Genomic DNA, 18,614 nt, shown 5'->3' on the forward strand with positions numbered 1-18,614 from the left:
GTTGAAAAACAGTCAAGTTTTATAAAAATTTACTTACTCAACCATTTAGAGTCATTCTAGTCAGTTTTCCACGTCAAAACATTGAAAAACAGTAAAATTTCATGAAAATTTAGTTACTGGGCCATTTGTCCTCATCTCACACTCACAAACTGTATTTTATTCCTTTATAGTTTTTTTTGAGCATTTACATAAATCCTGAAATGTTGTGTAACCCATCATTATTGTGCATAAAACAAAATTCGATTTGTTTGTAAGTTAATTATGTCTAATTAATGCACCTACTATAGCAGAAAATAATGGAATTCCTTTGTAACAGATCCCAATTTAAATGTAAATATAAATTCAAATTTAGTTGTGGGAAAAGTTTATTTTTAGTGTACAAAAATTAATAATTGTTTTTAGTATTTTTAAAAACAAATACAGAGTGCTTAATTTAAACTCCATAATAAATTATAAATAATGCTAATTAAGTACAAATTTATTTTTTGATCAAAAAAATTGTATCTTATTTTCTTACTGTTAATACTCTGCTTGAGGATATGGATACGACGGTACTGGTTCATTGATAATAGGTTCTGGTGCCGGATATGGAAAGCTAGTGGGCTCCTTAGGTTCTACAGCTGGTAAGTTCTTCACTATAACATTGGGTTCCGCTGCTGGATAAGGAAAGTTTGGTGTTGGAACTTTATCAGATTCTGCTGGATATGATAAACTTCTCCCTGAAACTGAGGGTTCCGGTGCTGGATACGGTAAACTGTCAATTGTAATTTCAGGTTCTGCAGCTGGATATGGTAAGTTTTTCACTATAACATTGGGTTCCGCTGCTGGATAAGGAAAGGTTGTTGCTGGAACTTTATCAGATTCTGCTGGATATGGTAAACTTCTCCCTGAAACTGAGGGTTCTGGAGCTGGATACGGTAAATTGTCAATTGTAATTTCAGGTTCTGCAGCTGGATATGGTAAGTTTTTCACTATAACATTGGGTTCCGCTGCTGGATAAGGAAAGGTTGTTGCTGGAACTTTATCAGATTCTGCTGGATATGGTAAACTTCTCCCTGAAACTGACGGTTCCGGAGCTGGATACGGTAAATTGTCAATTGTAATTTCTGGTTCTGCAGCTGGATATGGAAGATTTATAGTACGCAGTTCAGGTTCATTTAATTCTTCAGGTTCTGCACTTGGGTAAGGAAAACTTGTTGCTGAAGCTTCGGGTTCCACAACTGAAACAAGCACTTCTGCAGGAGGGTAGACCACTTCAGGAACTAAAGGAACCACTGGAAGAGGTTCTGCTGGTGCATATGGATAATCTGATTTTCCTAACTTTACTAAAGCCAGCATCAAAAGCTGGACGACGAGTGTATTGGTGACCTATGCGTACATAATGTACACGTACAATAATTAATAAATAAGGATAAGTGTGCAAGCAGTACTTACCATCATTGGTTTATACTTATATATCACTACAAAGATGTAATTAAACCTTTTTAAACTGAAAACACTTACATTTATAGCACCTTCAGTTTCGTAATTGGGTGGGAAGTAAAAATTTCATCAAAAACAAAACGAAACCCCGCGATGATTTCGAAAATTACAAATTAATTGATTGAGAATTGATGGTTTGTAAAATCCATCAAACCTCTTTGAGTAGGAATTTTAAACCGATTTTTTAGTTTTCAAAATTGCTGTACGCATATCAGTCAACACCATCACTCTGTATAAATACATTAAGATTATTAACACTTTCTATGATTGTTATCTAAAAAAATGTAATTTGTAAAGACCTTTTACAATCACTTTTAAGCTAAACTCATTAATGAAGGTATTTACTTAATTAGGTACTTACAAAATTAGTGGAAAGGTTAACTACAACTTTCGAAATATATAAAATAGAACGATTAGTTCAGCTGCCCTATAGTAAGACATTACAGGGTTTTGAAGCAGGTTGTCATGGAATATGTAAGTCCTAACAATTTTAAGTTTAACATGCTAAAAGTTATTGATTTTCAGCTGCTAGTCCTACTGGTTGCTTTGGCGACTTGCCGTGGTTCCTACATTCCGGCACAACCTCACGAAGTTTATGGAGTACCTTTAGCGTATCAAAAAACCACCCAAAACTTAGTGTTACCAAAAAATGTGCTTCCAATAGAGGGAAAAGTTCCAGTTCCATCCCCCCATGACTCATACGGTGTCCCTAAAGAAGTGACAGTAAAACCTGTCTCCAAAGTTCAAAATAATGATGAGGTACCCGTAATTCCACATCAAGAATATGGAGTTCCGTACCATGACCAGCGAGAACAAAAACCAGTGGACACTCATTATGAATACGTCATTCTTGATCAAGTCCCAACAATTTTCCGTGATGAAGCACCTGAAACTGAACACGAAGTGCCTAAAAACCACATTGAAAACGATATACCAGCAGTTCCGCATGAAAAGTACGGTGTACCCCATCAAAAAGAAATAGTGACTCATTACGAATATGTTATACCTCATCAGCAAGTCCCAACAATTTTCCATGACCAGGACGTGCCTGAACAACCCCACACTGAATACGGAGTACCTAATCACGATGAGGTGCCTCAAACGAAATACGAATTGCCTAAAAACCACATTGAGGACGAAATACCATCAGTTTTGCATCAAGAGTACGGTGTTCCTCATCATCAGGAAGTGGTTACTCATTACGAATATGCTATACCTCATCATCAAGTCCAAACAATTTCTCGTGACGAGGACGTGCCTGAACAACCCCACACTGAATACGGAGTACCTAATCACGATGAGGTGCCAGCAGTTCCGCATGAAGAATACGGTGTTCCTCATCAAAAAGAAATAGTGACTCATTACGAGTACGCTATACCTCAGCATCAAGTCCCGACAGTTTTTCGTGACGAGGACGTGCCTGAACAACCCCACACTGAATACGGTGTTCCTCATCAAAAAGAAGTGACAACCCATTACGAATATGCCTTACCTCATCATGTACCGACAGTTTTACGAGACGAGGATGTGCCAGGTAATCCTCACGTAGAGTATGGAGTTCCTCATGAGGAAGTGGTGACTCCAGTGCAAACTCAATACGAGTACGCCATCCCTCATGCAGGAAGGCACCTTGTTCTGCCTCAAAACGATTGTGACGAGTATGGTGTGCCGTTGATTAAGAAATTAGTGCCTGTGTTGGTTAATTACAATCCTCACGTTCCCCATCAAAATAATATTCAACGCTTAGTAGTATCTAATCGTGTAATTGTACCTCATGAAGTTTACGGAGTGCCTGCGCAATAAATTACCAGTAATATGTATATAAAAATAAATTATTTTAAGAAAAATTATATGTTATTAAAGCCTTGACATTGCAAAAATGGATTTTTGTTGGTTATTATACACACACAGAGGGTGGTTGGGTAACGTGTAAAATAATGGACAATAACTGAGTATCTTTAAGATCGATTGTTCTACAAACCTGAAAACTCGTCCGGCATGAATTTCCATTGTTTGGTAATGTAGCCTAAGATGAACTTGTCTAAACGGAAATAAGACAAATATTGCTTTTTTTACTTGTTCGAATGATGATTAATATTCAAACAAATTTCACCATAGAACTTACCACTCTAATTCAGTTTTGCATTAAAATACTATTAAGAAAATTCCATATATTAATCATAAAGTTTGGTTTGGTGCGCACTTGGGTGTGTTCTTTTCATGTGCTCAGTGTCACAATCATTATGATTAATAAGAAGCTAATTGCAACAATAATACATCCCTGAACACCTTCACTAAAAAATCTAAAATTATGTTAAGCTGACCTCAAATGTAACATCACTCTAAAAGTGTCTTAGAAGGAAAGCTTGGTTGTCTCAAATTTGTTTGACTGCTTAATACAATATGCAAATTAAAACTTGGCTATAATGACTATTCTTTACATGCATCAATACGTCCAAATTGTAAATGGTAGGACTTTTAGATTGCTTGACAGAAAAAATATAATAGGACTTATGTAATGCTTGTTCAAAACTGTTCTTTGAAGGCATTTTAAACTTATCAAAGATGGAACTGACATGACCATCTTATACAATTGTCAAGCTCTGTGCTAAAGTCTTTTGGCTGTAATTAGAACAAATCTGATAAAGTAAACCACTAGAAAATTGAAACGACCTTGTTTCATACATAAATTATCTTCACTTTTAATAAGATGCATGGATGATGGAGTAGGGTGTATGCGGATAGTTGGGATGAACCGAAATCATCTGATGTAGTGGGGATCGTCTATAAATAATAACCCTTTTGATAAATGGACTTTATGATTTGAGTTCTGCACTTGAAGTTGCTATAGTGTTTTGGTTTTGCTGGAACATGTTGCTGGTATGTTAAATTGCACTCAACTATTTTGGTTTATTCTTTTTACAATAAAAATAATTTTACAGATTATTCTTGGGTGTGCTCTAACTACGGTACTGGCGGTGCCCCAAAACTACTACAGGCAACCCCCATTTCCACAAACGCCGCAATTTAAACCCCAGCCCCGATACCAACCACGTCCACCATTTAGCACCCAAAACCCCATACCGATTATTTCAGAATCGAGTGAACTAAATCCTGATGGATCATTCAGTTACAGGTAAGTTTGACACTATATAGTTTCTCTATTCTCATCCACAAATCACTTTTTCTCTAAGTAAATTCAAAATTAACAAAAGATCTGCCACTTCTTTTCTTTGTGTTTTAAGTTATGTGTCTGGTGATGGAGCCCAAGCTCAGGCACAAGGTTATCTCAAAAATGCTGGACAGAAAGATAGTGAAGCTGAAGTAATCCAGGGATCTTATTCATATACCGCTCCAGATGGTAAGTCATTTATGCTAAATTTACATGTGCAGTATTTAGTGAATAACACTACGGTGGGTAGTTTGTGACACGGTCACATTTAAGCTTACCATTGAGAATTAAAGATAATACCCACATTTCCATAAATCTTGAGATACTTCTGCATCAGTTGGTGAATATTGTAGGTACACCCATAACAGTGAATTGGATAGCCGACGAAAACGGTTTTAGGGCTGAAGGGCCTCATTTACCCACTCCGCCCCCTGTTCCAGCAGAAATCAAACGATCCCTTTTAATACCCAGACAGAATAAGTCCGTCCAAACTGATGATGACACTCAGTATGACAGTGAAGATTACAGAAACGACTATTCTAGACAAAGTGGGTATCAAAGAAGGTACCGGTACTGAAAATTGACGTTTTGTTATGTTCCTGAATCCAAGAAATGTGTAATTTTTGTGCAGATTCATTGCTTTTTTTACTGTTTACTTGTTTAGCTTGAATAATAAATAAATGAAATAAGTTTGTGCTTTTAATATTTATTACAGTTTTGGGTAGTAAAAAGTTTAAAATCCATTACAACTGGTAAAATAATATTGCAAACAAAGTACTAGTACATGTTGCATAATCAAAACATAAACAAAAAACGTATTTGACTAAATTTTTCCTTAAACTATAATGGTACTTATAAAATCGTTAGGTGTTAGCGTAACAATCGTGATGCAACTAAGATTTTAACATTAAATCCCATATTAAGATGCTTTTAACGCATTATTTTGCATGACAATGTGAAAGTACACATCCTAGTCTTTTTTAGGCTGAATCCATATGTACCCCTTGACATTGTACGTACAGTATATGAGCTAATAATGATGGAATTTTGAACTGAAGATGTGTACTCAATAACGTTACGTAATATTATTTTTATATGGCATGTAAAGCAGAGTAGTTAACGCAAAAATTGTGATTAAACATAAGATTATGTTTATATATGGTGCGTTAGTCATTATGATGCTGCATATTACCTTAATCAGCAGAAGAACTTTGATGGCTATATATAGTAGCCTTTATTCACTCATAAAATCTAACTTAGCAAAAAAATGAATATAAAACAATGTTATCGATTCATCTTGAACATCTCGATATAGATAGGGTGGACATTTATATTGTTTCGTGAAAAGTAGATGTTTCAAAACCCTCCTGTTAATCGTGTTAAAGACGTTTATTGTGCAAGAATATAAAGGAGAATCGGGTAGTAAAATATATCGGTCACAATGCCTCGGCATTCTTTTCACGAAGATTGCACATAAACGTATTCTTGAACTTAGAATATGTGGATGATGACATTTAGAAGAATCAGATCAGTTATTAATGAGATTCCCTGATTGGTAATTAACATTGTTAATGGCTCGTAACTGATTACTAGAATCAATACTTGCACACAATGAGCACAAAATGAGCTATATGAGGAAGAAACATATTTTGAAGTATTCCACAAACACGCATAGTACCAAATTTAGGTTACCCAACCACGCAATTTTAAATCTCTCCAAGCGCGGTTCATTACAACCATAAATTAATTACTCAACCTAATAAAAATATCAAACCGAATAAGGCTTAAACATGGCTTAAACAGTCAAATGCGATGCTTAATAATCAATGAACGTGAAAGGATTTGTCGTAATCGCACTGAAGATGCACCGAATCTTCTTCGCAAGATGAAAAAGGACGGCGTGCATGTGAAGAAACGGTGACAACAGATAAGCCAATAAACATCTTCTTGTCTTGAAGAAACGATATTGTTTTTTATTCTCCAAACCTATTAGGTTTCAATAGTGGGGCAAAAAGTCATAATGGTAAGCTCTGTAAATAGTATATAAAAGGTAGTTTGTCCTCAAGCGAGTTTAGGTTTAGGTGCCGATGTGATTTAAAATGTATCATATAAAGCTGGTAAGTTAAACAATTATGTTAGATTGATTTTATTATTGATATTTATCAAAAAATAGTCGAATTTTTACAAAAAGTAAAGTACATTTTTTTTCTCTCACTGAATACTTCTGTGAGTGCGATACAGCTGAAATTAACAAAAATTTAATTTTAAAGAATCAATGCTTGAAAATTTTTATGAATTTCATTTTAAAAAAGAAGACAGTGAATTTGTTACATTTTGGACCATTTATTATATAGAAGATATACAGCCCAGTGTCCCATAAATATATGAACAAACTTCCAGGATTGCTGCTGAAGAAGTCAAAGCCAAAAATGTTTGTTGTATTCACATTTGTCAGCAGATGATTCGGTTCTGAGCTACAGGGTGGTTAAAATTTCCGTTTTCTGCAAAGACAAAAATTATAAATTTTTAACTGATCTAATTTTTAACCTATTTAAATACGTATGTAGTTATCACTTTCCAAAATGTTCCAGACCGGAAAAGTGACCAATGTTGAGTTTCCTAAAAAAGGCATTTTATTATTTAAAATAAACCCAGCACAGTGGGTAGTTTGTGATTGGTCAAAAAAGTAACTTATTCCAGCTTGCTGCTTTTTTTAAACCAATCAAAATAAACTCCAACGTTGATTAACGTACATGTGGACTTAAATTTTCAGTTTATCTTGGCAACTGTACTAAATTACTGCTCGACCGCTCGACTTGACAGCACTTATTTACCACCAGCAGGAGCAGGAGGAGCTGGGGGTGGCCCGGGAATTTCACCACCCTTTGGGGGTGGAGGCAACGGTGGAGGACGACCGCCCGTGGGTGGAGGAAAATCCGGTAAATAAACTCTAATGTATTTTGTTCGGTAATTCTTAACCCACACCTAGGTGAGTTACTGTAATCCGATCTCTTATATCAGCGTATAACGTGCACAATGTAAATCAGTGCAAATCGTGATAGGTGAGTCGCGCGTTTTAGAATCTTCCGTCTTAAAGACGTTGCAACAGAAACTTATATACGATGCAGTAGTACGTTACTTTAAGTTAAGTTATTTGAAATCAGAATTTTTCTGCTAATGTTTTAGGAAACGGAAATGGGGGTGGAAGACCACCCTACGGGGGTGGCTCACCAGGTGGTGCCGGCGGAGCTGCAGCGGGTGCTAGTGCAGACGCCCAAGCCACCATTTTATCCTCCGAAAACGACAATGATGGAAGTGGAAATTATAAATGGAGGTAAATGTAGTTTTTTTTTTTAATCTCAGGCATTGCAAGTCTTCCTTTCTAGTTACGAGACTAGTAATGGCATTAAAGCTGATGAAACCGGAGAACTGAAAAACGCAGGCAGTGAAGCAGAAGCTCAGTCAGCGGCCGGATCGTTTTCGTATACCGCCCCTGATGGCACCGAAATCAAAATCGAATATACCGCAGACGAAAATGGTTTTGTGCCTAAGGGTAAGTACACAGAAACTGAAAATAATACTTTTATGGTACTATTATGTTAATAGGTGATCATTTACCAACTCCACCACCAATACCACCAGAAATTCTAAAATCGCTAGAAGAAAATGCGGCAGAAGAGGCGGCAGGTGGTGGCCAGAGTGAAGGAGGAGGTGGAGGTTCTGGATACCCTGGAGCAGGTGGACCAGGTAATGGAAACGGTGGAGGAGGGCAAAATGGATATCGATACTAAAGAGAGGAAAACTACATTGCAATTTACTAACATTAAATTAGTGTTTCTCTATTAGAGATAACCTTGTAAAAAAATGTTTTTATTCAGAGTCCATTTTTTTAGTTTGATTGCAGTACAAAAAGTAGAATTTAACATTAAGATGTGATACTATTAATGCGCTCTTTTTATGACGACTTACTGCAAAGGACTATGAGTATAAAGGACTATAGATTATGTAAACCATTTGATATTATTTATTATTAAATATAGTGGATAGGGATTTTTGTACCCAGTATAGTTAAAGATTTTACTTTATAAGTGCCTGCAAGTTTTGCTGAATAAACATTGGTTACAGTATCAGCAACAAAAGTGTAATTTACTAAGTCCCCTAATCCCCGACTGTAGCAAATTTTGAAGTGTTTTTTCAGGTTATTGGATAGGAAATTTAATGAGGATTCCAAAAATGTGCTTAAAACACTCATTTTCTCACTCCAAGTGAGTTTTACAGGCGATTTTGTCCATGACTGTCATTTAAACCGTGTTCAAATTTCAGATCACAATTTTACTGATTTATAAATTTGTTGCAGCAAACCAGTTTTTCCTAAACTACTCGAAAACAGTGAACATTACAAAACAATTGACTTTTAACTCAGCACCGTAAGTTTGCAGAACCGTTTTTGCTTTCAGTAACTATAAAGGGTGTGCCAGATTTTGACACCCTGTACGCAATTTTTAGGATAGAATTTTCTGCTCAACCCCACTGGAAAGAGGAGCTGAAGACGGTTAATTTGATGGGTTCAACCTCCCTGAACTCCCAAAAATAACCAAGTTACAAGGTGCTCAAATTTTAAATCACAATTTCAACTGATTTGTTTCATCAAACCAGTTTTTGCTAAGTAACTCAGAAAAGGTGAAAGTTACGAAAAACTTGAAGGAGAGCAAACAATTTTGTAAAGAGCTGCTAAACTCATCCCTGAAAGTTTCACTGTCCGTCAGTGCTGCTACTATACAGGGGGTAAAACTGTAGTGATTTTCAAAATGTAGTAGGTAAATTTTCCTGGCATACTGAATTTTACTTTTCCAATTTTAGTTTAACTAACCATCACTACCATAAAGTAAAAGTAAATTTTTCAGTATTTTAATACTTTTTAAATAACTATTTTTGTAAGAGTTACTATCAGTTCAGTCAGTTATAATGCTTACTAGGCGTTCAGGACATGCTATTTGAAAGACAGCAATAACTAATTTACATGTTTGAGCTAAAGTGAGAAACCGTCGATCCATCAAGATCAGAGGCAAAAGAGAAAACTAAATCATAAATTAAATTTATTCATATAATTACAATTGTTATAATGGCTAAAGTATAGTTTACATATCACAAACACCCGCGCGTAAATCATTATTTACACAAGCAAATTCTCATTGCTCGAACTTAACAAATTCGGCAACGATTTGCAAGTGTTACTATTCATCTGATCAGTCTTGTGTGGCGCGTACAGTTTTTTACTGTTTGACGGACACTCAATGTCCAGGGCGATTAAATTGTCCCGCATTTTTGCATAGCAGTCTGGATCGGCCGAGTGCTGTCTGGGACTCTCGCACAAATCCTCCACATGCACGTCCGCTTTTTGGATGGAGGAAGCGCAGCTTCCCAGGCTCTTTTTCAGTTTTTCGTTCTCCTTGAACACGTAGCACACTTGGACCTCACTCTGTGAGTTTGTATTCAAAGGAGGCACGTTGTATTCGACGTGGGTGACCGAAGGACCTAGCAGATTTTGGCCGCTGTCCTTTACGTAATTGGGAGACGCCGGCATTGGAGCTATTTTTTCCGGTGCGTTTTGTACAAGTATCACTCTGAAAATAGAATAAATAATCAAGGAAACCAGAATTTCTTAAGCATTTTACCTATTGTGAGCTTTCCACCTAGAAAATAAATGTAAATACTGCCTACATTGTATGTACATAAATACAGCGCCGCCGGTGAACCCCACAGCAACTACCACCAGTTTTGTCCAAAAAGGCCAAGCTGAAAAATAAAATGATACTCAAACAGAGTGCTATGCTAAGATCAACCAATCTTACCAATCAAGCCTCTCTGGACTTCTTCAGCTGCCCGGTCAATAAGTACAAACAGTGACCAAACCACACAAACAGCAGCTACAAAGTGAAATAATATGGCACATAGCAGTCTTCTTCGTTCCACACTGCTCATCTCCAAAATCCTCCACTAAGAAAATTAATTTGGTAGTTTAAATTGGTTTTATACCAAAAAATTAAAACATTAAATTGGAACAAAGTCAATAATTAGTATCATTTTGATGTACAAGTTCATTTAACACGTGTATGACCTTACAACTGTTATCAGTCTTAACAAAGTGAGTTCAATTATTCAGCTTAAACATAGCTTACACTTGACCCTGAATGTCTACCTTGACTCCATCCCAAGCAATCTATTAAAATTGATTGAATTCCCAAAAGACTGATGATATTTTGGCAAATCCTCAGAACACCTGGTTCCAATTTTGGCACACACCAGGCCACTAATTGCCTAACAGCACCAGAAATAAAGCCAAAAACACAGTTGAGCTAGCTGAGTTATTATTAAAGATGCTTTATGTTTCATTGCTGCATTGATTGACTTTTTCTAATTTAATTTTATTAAGATGTGAGGAATTTTGAGGATTGTTTGTAAGGAAAAACAAATCACCTTCAAGAATTGGGAAAGTCTTAATAATAATAAATAATTACAATTTTCAAAAAGTGCAATACTTTTATATACAAAATTCTGGTTAGACTGAAAATTTAAGAGTCTAATAAAAACGGTGCTGCTTTAAGAACTGAAAGTAACTTTCACTTTTTCCAAAAATGTGTTTTACATTTATATTTTTTTCATTTGTTGCCAGTTCAAACTTGTAATAATGCTTCTACATTTTTTGTTCTGAAATTCCTTCAGACCAACTAATGCAAACAGAGAGGTCATTATTTAAAATTATCATTAATTTTATAGGTTACCTATACACATAAATTGTTAGTTTGAAAAATGTTTATTATGTTAAATACATTTTCAAGCAAGCATATGCATAATTCAACCTTGGAAGTGTGAACCGTATTACAAAGATTGACTGAAAAAATTAAGTGTGGTAATTAAAAATGTTAAAAGTATGATCCTCTTTGATCATTAAGAATAATTAAAAATTAGTATAATAACAAGTAATTATAAGATTTTAATTAAACCACATAAAGAAAAAGTAGTTGGTGATTAAGTGATCTGAATTGGGATCAAAAATCAAAATCATAATAATTATAAAGGTACTTTACACTTAAAATATGCTATTGTTATAAATGCAACTTACCTCTGATAAGGGTTTAATCTTGGTGTGTAAAATAAAATTAAATTTACACAATTCACATGACCTGGTATCTGATGCAGCAAGCCATTGTCTTAAACAGTTTTGATGCACATATTTTAAGCTGCCTGCACAATAACAAGGAGACAACAGAGGATTCTCAGCATCAGCTTCACAGTGACATATTCTGCAAATATCCCCCATGGAGTTGGAGTAGTTGGAATCAGTGTCACACTTGGACAAGTCCTGTTTCTTGACAGAATCTGAAAAAGCCTCACGGGCCAGGACAGCCCTAGGCTCTTTCACTTTTATAAACTGTCCAGGCATGGCTGTTGTTAAGAAGGCAGTAGCAGTAGAGTTTTGTGAAGCAAATATTCGCGTTGGTCAAATAGTAAACACTCTATTTTGTTTGGTTGTAGCATTATTTGGTGTTAAAATTCACATTTTTTTTTCACTTTGGCTGGGTTTCACTCGCGTTGTGCGTGGGGGTACTGTGCGACGAGGTTTAAATTGGGCAAGGTGATTTCCAACTGTTTATTAATAATGGAATTTCGTAGACTCCGACAAATCACTGACCGTACAACGGCGAAAGCAGGATTTTATTTTTCTCCTGCTGCTGGCAACCGAACTAGCAGGGTCATAAGCATTTACGGTTTTACGAATGTCACACACAGCTGATTGTCAAATCTGACGTTTTACTTAATTAATTGTTTGGGCCCCTTACTGGTCCACTACTATTTGTTTCTTTGTTTAACTTGTGGAATTAAACAAAGATAGACATAGTGTTAGTGACAGCCCATTGTAAAGTGATTGTAGGTGTGACGCATGCGGCCTAACCTCTAAAATCGAATGTTCCTTTATCGATTTTGAAAATGATGATTTTGTAAATAGGAATTTGGAGCTTTTCCAGTGTTTCAGGCGCTGAAAGTCTCCTCCAAGGTATTAAAAAAGTGCACTAAAAACGTAAATAATGTCGGACCTCCGGAAACGTCGGGAATCCGATGGCAAGTTGCTAGAATCGGCCGAATCCGACCATGTAAGTAAACATTGCTTCAGTTTTTCCATTTGAAACCCATTTTCCAACCAGTGTTTACTATCTAATCCCATTAACAACTAATTGTCCTTTAAATTATCCGCTCAGAAGTTCACTTCCTGCGTAACTAAACCGTAGGAACTGCAGTTAGTTAACCTTCACCAGATAAACCATTCTGTATTTACAATACCTCCATTTAATTTGTTTTAAAATAAAAATTAGTTACTTTTTGTTAATTATTTCATTATTTAACTGTTCAAAACAATTTCACTTTTATTGAGCGTCGGTGACAAACTGTTGCAGGACCTTTAAAAAGTTAAAGACCCAATAAATATAGCCTTTAAGGGTTCACATATAAACAATAGAATTAAGTTATTAAAAAAATTTCTGGTTTGTAACAGGTTATCCTTGAGCTAAAACTGTATGAAAAATAAATAATGTCCAGATTTTATTTGCTTCATTTATTTGTGTAGTTTCTAAATTTGTTTGACTTGAATGAATTTTATACAAACAAAGGATAAGAATTTTTATGAGAATTGATGACTAAAACCTAACTGATTAGGCCTATCATATGATTCTTGAAACCAGGGAGATAATCTAGATTTTAGTTACATTAGGCACACATTTTTTCTTAAACACTTTTGTTTTAAATCAAAAAACATGGGTTTTACACTACCTACTATTTATGTCATTTATTTTTTCATATTATAATGAATAAAGCAGGTTTCATAAGATGAAAAGTACCGATGAGTAAAGAAATATCAGTGGCATTCTCACCAGCGTTAAGTGTCTCTAAACTTATTTGTATAGTTATGGCTAAAGAAATCCACTTGAAATAATATTTCTGTTAAACACAATACATTTTTGTATAGATTGATAGTGAAGATGACAAAGTCAAACTGGGAACAGATCTTTCCACCACCATCCCATCTGGAACAGACAAATCTCCAGGACTTCTGGAGTGGCTGGTCAAAGATCTTCCAGGAAAATGGCGCAACTGGGCTGTCAGGGCCATATTCAGCTTTGTGATGATCTTGTATTTTTCTGTAGTAATTTATGCTGGACCCTTATTCTTAATGTTTACTGTAAGAACTTTTTGTGGGCTCAATCTGTCTTAGATGAAAGAGAATTTTGTTGATTTTTCAGACACTGATTGTGCAAGTTAAATGTTTTCAAGAAATTATCAATATTGGGTATGCAGTCTACAGGATTCATGGTCTTCCCTGGTTTAGGTCACTCTCTTGGTATTTCCTGCTGACCTCTAACTATTTCTTCTATGGTGAAAGTTTGGTGGACTATTTTGGAGTACTTATTAATAGAACAGTAAGTATAGAAAATATTCCTGAAAGGTGGTTTACAGATTTTAAGGTGTTTAAACAGATAGACAATAAGTCATATCACATTTATGGCCTGTTTATTACAGCTGGAATCCTATAACCTACTTTATGTATTTACTTAAAGATTAAAAATGATTTTCAAAGGTTTCTTGGTGAAGTTGTCTATTAAAAATTATAAGCCATCTGAAACATAGAAGTTATAACAAACAAACAAAAAAAACTCTATTTGTTAGTAAAATCAGCTAGTTCAAATTGGGTTAAGTCTGATATTTACTTACAATTGTTTGCACTTTAAACAATGAAACTGAATTAGGCTTAAATCCTGACCTGAATTATTCAGCTATTGTTTTTTTTCATAAATTTGGTTGTACAAAGTGCATTTGAATTAAGAAGCTTTGTCAGTATTTTTGATTTTTAGGTTACCAAAATTATTTTGATCAATTTATATTGAATCCTGATGATCATTATATCATCATAGTCCAGAGAAAACTAAGAAACTTCCTGAAAATCGATTAAAAAAAGTATTCTGTGATCTAAGAAGGTTTTACCTAAATCATAATCAAACATTTTTTCACATTTTACTGATTTATTATTCAAAGTCAGAATTTTGTAGTTAATTTTTAATATAGTGGCGACAGTTTTTGACATTGTCTACTACTTTTAACAGGTTTTAAGTAATTTTTAAATTTTAATATCTCAGAAACAGGAAAAGCTTGAGAGGAAACTTTAGCTCATTTTGTATGATTATGCTCTTTAGAATGGAGGTCAAATAAAGACATATTTATATCAAAGTTGAAATAAATACTTCATTTCTATTACATGAGTTGTCCTTTTAAATATTTTTTTAAATCGTAATATCTTGCAAACGTAAATAATTAAAGAAATGCGTTTTGGCACATTTTGTACCTTACAGTTGCAATTTATTTTTTAGGAGGGTCTCCGATTTCTGGTGGCCTACCATCGTTTCATCTCCTTCAGTCTTTATTGCGTTGGTTTCGTTTGGTTCGTACTTTCGCTTGTGAAGAAATACTACATGAAACAGTTTTCGCTGTTTGCTTGGACCCATGTAGCTTTGCTGATCGTAGTGACCCAGTCCTACTTGATCATCAAGAACATTTTTGAAGGTTTGATTTGGTTCATAGTGCCCGTTTCCATGATAATTTGCAATGACATCATGGCTTACGTGTTTGGGTTTTTCTTCGGAAAAACTCCGTTGATCAAGCTATCGCCCAAGAAAACTTGGGAAGGATTTATTGGGGGTGGGGTATCGACTGTTATTTTTGGGTTGGCGGTATGTATATGTTTTTTTAAGTAACTTTAAACTATACTAAAGGTTTATTTGTGTACAGATCTCTTATTGGATGTGTCAGTATCCATACTTTGTCTGTCCAATTGAGTATAGCGAGAATTTAGGTCGCATGACTATGGAATGTGAGCCAAGCTCTCTGTTTCGATTGCAGGCGTACAACTTGCCAAGTTGGTTAACTTTTTTGAAAGTTGTAAGTTACCGCAACTTTATTTAAAACTCCAAATACAGTGGTAATAATAATTGCAGTTTGGATTTGAAAGTACAATCTATCTTTATCCGTTCATGCTACACTCATTGTCTTTGTCCTTGTTTAGCAGTGTGATTGGTCCTTTTGGGGGATTTTTTGCTTCTGGATTTAAGAGGGCTTTTAAAATAAAGGTAATTTTTTGTCAAATTTTATAAATAGTACTTATCAGTGAATCTCAGGATTTTGGCGATATAATCCCAGGACATGGCGGTATAATGGACCGGTTCGATTGTCAATTCCTGATGGCGACATTCGTCAACGTGTACATCAGCAGTTTTATCCAAACAGACAGTCCGCAAAAATTGTTATCCCAGGTACATTACATGAAACCGGAACAACAGTTGCAGCTCTTCCATTTGCTGAAAGAATCCCTCGAGAACCGAAATATTTTGATTCCGAACAACTGAATTACTTGACTCAGTGTCCGCAATTTTACCTGTATATTTTGAAAAGACACTTTTTTTAATTCTATTATTTATTTTTTAAATATTGTGCCATTTACGTGTTTTAGCGGTTTGTGTATATTATTTGTTTGCAGTTAAAAGTGATTTTGGTAAGTATTGAATTTAATATTTGGGGTTTATCAATTTCAATGATCGAATTATGTTCAAATTGACAAGAATTAACGCCAGTTTGTTAAGTTTATGTGTTATGGTAAGTCCAAATGGGCAGTATTTGCGTGAATCGCAGCACTAGTCGTAGTTGCGTAAATGCTGCACATGTAGACTTAACATTAGTGTTTTACCGGTGATTTACTTAGGTTTAGGAACTAAAATATACAATTTTAAAAGCACCTTAACCTGGGTAATTTGGTGATATGTGTATGCTTTAAACGGATTGGGTTTGATTGCACTTTCCGGGAAATTTCAAGTCATTATTTTTGTGGTAACGGTTGTGCAATGTTTGTTTAGTCTTAGGAAATATTTGTGGAATAAATTCGTTTTGTTCTTGCATTTCTCATATAATTTTAGCGTTGTCGTAGAATTTATCCAGTTTGATGTTGTGGTAAACCCAGATTTTTAGAGTTTATCAAATGTTACCGTTTTTCTGCGCGCCACGTCAACCGGGACAAAGATTTTTGGACTGTCATTGAACTTGATTTATTAGCTTTCTGCTGACGTAAAAAACTTGTACTTTAATTCACTGTGATTGCACTATACAGGGTTGGGAAGAAGCAAAAGCGTGCAGAAAAGTGATATTTTCAAGTAGTCATCAATTGACCAATCATTTTTTTTTGGATTTGTTTTAACATAAGACAGTATTTATTTAGGTCAATATCTTTTCAGTCTTCCATCTTTAAGAGGGTATAGCCATTAGCCAGCTAAGTAAGTAAGCTTCATAGAGCCAAATTTGACAGTTGGGACGTTAAGATACACTTTAATACTTTTTTTACGTCACGTGACAGCTGTCAAAACTCACTCTGAACTCACTATACCTGAAAGTATAAAATGTCAAATAGATATTGAGAAATTCCACTGTAAGTAGTCTTTACATCTCTACGGAGCCAAATTTGACAGTTTTGACGTTAAGTAACACTTTTATGCTACATCACGTGATAGTCGTCATGACAATTTACAGAACTGATTCACTAGTGACCTGAAAGTATAAAATGCCGAATAGGTGTCTTCCTGTTTCTTTTTAGGAATTGCACTGTAACTTGTGTTTATAGCTTCATTGTGCCAAATTTGTCAGTTCTGACGTTAAGGACACTTGTGCACTTACGTCACTTAACGTCCCAACTGTCAAATTTTGCTTAAAACAGTGTGCAGTCTAAATTATCCAACCAGTAAAACTATTTTGGATTGGTCACAGCTGCGTGATTTGTGACAGTTGTCAGGGTGTCCAGAGCTAGTGAGTGAATATCTCTCACTTTAACTGTCTCTAGATATCCTGTATAGTTCCATCGGTCAAAGTAGTTGATTTAAAATTATGTAGGAACTAAACAACACTTCTCGCGAAAAAAATAATTGGTTAATTGGTGATGGTTTAAAAATTTCACTTTTTTGCACATTTGCTTTTCACACCCTATATAAGGCAGTTGTAGTGCATTGAAGTAAAAGTTTTTTACATCAGCAAAAGGTCAATAAATCAGGCTCAATGATAGTCCAAACCGCAATTAAATCCGTAGATTTGTTTCGGAATCACACGGAATCACGGGATCACTGTCCCGTTTGAGGTGGCGAGCAGTTTATTTTCGAAATATATGGTGTACTGGAAACGTGTATTTAGGATTAGTTGTAATAATTATTAAACCTCACTTTGAAGTTTAATAACTGCTAAATCAACTGATCTTAAGCAAATCTCTGTAGATAAAAATTACAATTTATGAAAAAAGTCATTTTAACTGTAGTTTATTAATTTATTTATTCAATACGTTATACAGAGATACCATAATAGTTGTGATCAGGATGAACATTTTTTGATTGTGTTAACTGGTTTAACAGAGAAATTTCCATTAAGGACACATTTAAATAGTTCTCATAGCGTTATTATTCTTGAAATTTTGCCTGTTATACCTTGAGACTGTCAGAAGTTAATATAATCATAAAATTACGTTGATTTTTTTCACTCTGAACTAAATTATTATTAGTACATGTAATAATAAGTTTTAATTCAAGTACAGGTAAATATGTCGATTATCTTATTAGTGTGGTAGGGACCATTTTTAATTTTCAACTATTTACTATACTAATTGGTGTGTTTAGAGAAATTGTAGATTATTTCTCAGTGGATCTTCCTTACTATATTAATATTTAGTAAACGTTTCTGTATTTATCGACCTTTTTATTGCCAATCTATAGCACGCAATATGTGTATATGATTCGCTTGTGATATAAGCGAATTTAATGTGAGATATTATTGAATAATACAGTATTGTTAATACTAGAAATGGCATTTTACTCACCTATTAAAAAAA

The 18,614-nt window shown here is 34.8% G+C and overlaps 5 protein-coding genes across 7 annotated transcripts; 4 read left to right on the forward strand and 1 right to left on the reverse strand.

Annotated features, from left to right (window-relative positions):
- The first annotated feature begins 119 nt into the window (after positions 1–119).
- Positions 120–3,980, forward strand: LOC145733437 (uncharacterized). Of its 3 annotated transcripts, none has more exons than XM_081986261.1 (2): positions 120–1,956; positions 2,008–3,980. In XM_081986261.1, exons 1-2 carry the CDS (start codon positions 1,948–1,950, stop codon positions 3,283–3,285), a joined length of 1,287 nt encoding a protein of 428 aa, XP_081842387.1. In that variant the 5' UTR covers positions 120–1,947; the 3' UTR covers positions 3,286–3,980. The 3 variants fall into 3 exon arrangements, with proteins under 3 accessions (XP_081842387.1, XP_081842385.1, XP_081842386.1); XM_081986259.1 differs by having other exon boundaries at positions 120–1,085; positions 1,170–3,980; XM_081986260.1 differs by having other exon boundaries at positions 120–875; positions 942–3,980.
- A 236-nt stretch (positions 3,981–4,216) lies between these two features.
- Positions 4,217–5,344, forward strand: LOC145733446 (endocuticle structural glycoprotein SgAbd-2-like). Its single transcript, XM_081986272.1, has 4 exons — positions 4,217–4,362; positions 4,425–4,618; positions 4,728–4,843; positions 5,008–5,344. The coding sequence occupies exons 1-4, from the start codon at positions 4,354–4,356 to the stop codon at positions 5,229–5,231; spliced, it is 543 nt and encodes a 180-aa protein (XP_081842398.1). The 5' UTR covers positions 4,217–4,353; the 3' UTR covers positions 5,232–5,344.
- Positions 5,345–6,650: 1,306 nt separating this feature from the next.
- Positions 6,651–8,793, forward strand: LOC145733445 (pupal cuticle protein 36-like). The gene is made up of 5 exons (XM_081986271.1): positions 6,651–6,771; positions 7,428–7,593; positions 7,841–7,988; positions 8,041–8,207; positions 8,261–8,793. The coding sequence occupies exons 1-5, from the start codon at positions 6,754–6,756 to the stop codon at positions 8,443–8,445; spliced, it is 684 nt and encodes a 227-aa protein (XP_081842397.1). The 5' UTR covers positions 6,651–6,753; the 3' UTR covers positions 8,446–8,793.
- Positions 8,794–9,733: 940 nt separating this feature from the next.
- Positions 9,734–12,440, reverse strand: LOC145733443 (E3 ubiquitin-protein ligase MARCHF8). The gene is made up of 4 exons (XM_081986269.1): positions 11,778–12,440; positions 10,507–10,651; positions 10,330–10,450; positions 9,734–10,278 (listed from the first exon to the last, which is right to left on the reverse strand). The coding sequence occupies exons 1-4, from the start codon at positions 12,096–12,098 to the stop codon at positions 9,828–9,830; spliced, it is 1,038 nt and encodes a 345-aa protein (XP_081842395.1). The 5' UTR covers positions 12,099–12,440; the 3' UTR covers positions 9,734–9,827.
- A 156-nt stretch (positions 12,441–12,596) lies between these two features.
- On the forward strand, positions 12,597–18,587 carry Cds (CDP-diacylglycerol synthase). Its single transcript, XM_081986262.1, has 7 exons — positions 12,597–12,807; positions 13,677–13,889; positions 13,951–14,127; positions 15,073–15,432; positions 15,491–15,640; positions 15,697–15,828; positions 15,877–18,587. Exons 1-7 carry the CDS (start codon positions 12,742–12,744, stop codon positions 16,102–16,104), a joined length of 1,326 nt encoding a protein of 441 aa, XP_081842388.1. The 5' UTR covers positions 12,597–12,741; the 3' UTR covers positions 16,105–18,587.
- The last annotated feature ends 27 nt before the right edge of the window (positions 18,588–18,614 follow it).

The sequence above is a fragment of the Ips typographus genome, linkage group LG9 (assembly GCF_016097725.1).
Source record: "Ips typographus isolate SLU linkage group LG9, UJ_Ityp_2.0, whole genome shotgun sequence".
NCBI classification, from domain to species: Eukaryota; Metazoa; Arthropoda; class Insecta; order Coleoptera; family Curculionidae; genus Ips; species Ips typographus.

Bases quoted from the DNA above. Each gene is read 5' to 3' on its own strand.
- Cds (XM_081986262.1), top strand. From the start codon at position 12,742: ATGTCGGACCTCCGGAAACGTCGGGAATCCGATGGCAAGTTGCTAGAA. The intron at 13,890-13,950 runs GTAAGAACTTTT...TTGATTTTTCAG, and splicing joins CCTTATTCTTAATGTTTACT to ACACTGATTGTGCAAGTTAA. The intron at 15,641-15,696 runs GTAAGTTACCGC...TAATAATTGCAG, and splicing joins GGTTAACTTTTTTGAAAGTT to TTTGGATTTGAAAGTACAAT.
- LOC145733446 (XM_081986272.1), top strand. The intron at 4,619-4,727 runs GTAAGTTTGACA...TTGTGTTTTAAG, and splicing joins GATGGATCATTCAGTTACAG to TTATGTGTCTGGTGATGGAG. The intron at 4,844-5,007 runs GTAAGTCATTTA...TGAATATTGTAG, and splicing joins TTCATATACCGCTCCAGATG to GTACACCCATAACAGTGAAT.
- LOC145733445 (XM_081986271.1), top strand. The intron at 7,989-8,040 runs GTAAATGTAGTT...CTTCCTTTCTAG, and splicing joins AGTGGAAATTATAAATGGAG to TTACGAGACTAGTAATGGCA. The intron at 8,208-8,260 runs GTAAGTACACAG...TTATGTTAATAG, and splicing joins AAATGGTTTTGTGCCTAAGG to GTGATCATTTACCAACTCCA.
- LOC145733437 (XM_081986259.1), top strand. From the start codon at position 1,948: ATGGAATATGTAAGTCCTAACAATTTTAAGTTTAACATGCTAAAAGTT.
- LOC145733443 (XM_081986269.1), bottom strand. From the start codon at position 12,098: ATGCCTGGACAGTTTATAAAAGTGAAAGAGCCTAGGGCTGTCCTGGCC. The intron at 10,652-11,777 runs GTAAGTTGCATT...TAATTTTCTTAG, and splicing joins AGATTAAACCCTTATCAGAG to TGGAGGATTTTGGAGATGAG. The intron at 10,279-10,329 runs GTAAAATGCTTA...TTCTATTTTCAG, and splicing joins AGGTGGAAAGCTCACAATAG to AGTGATACTTGTACAAAACG.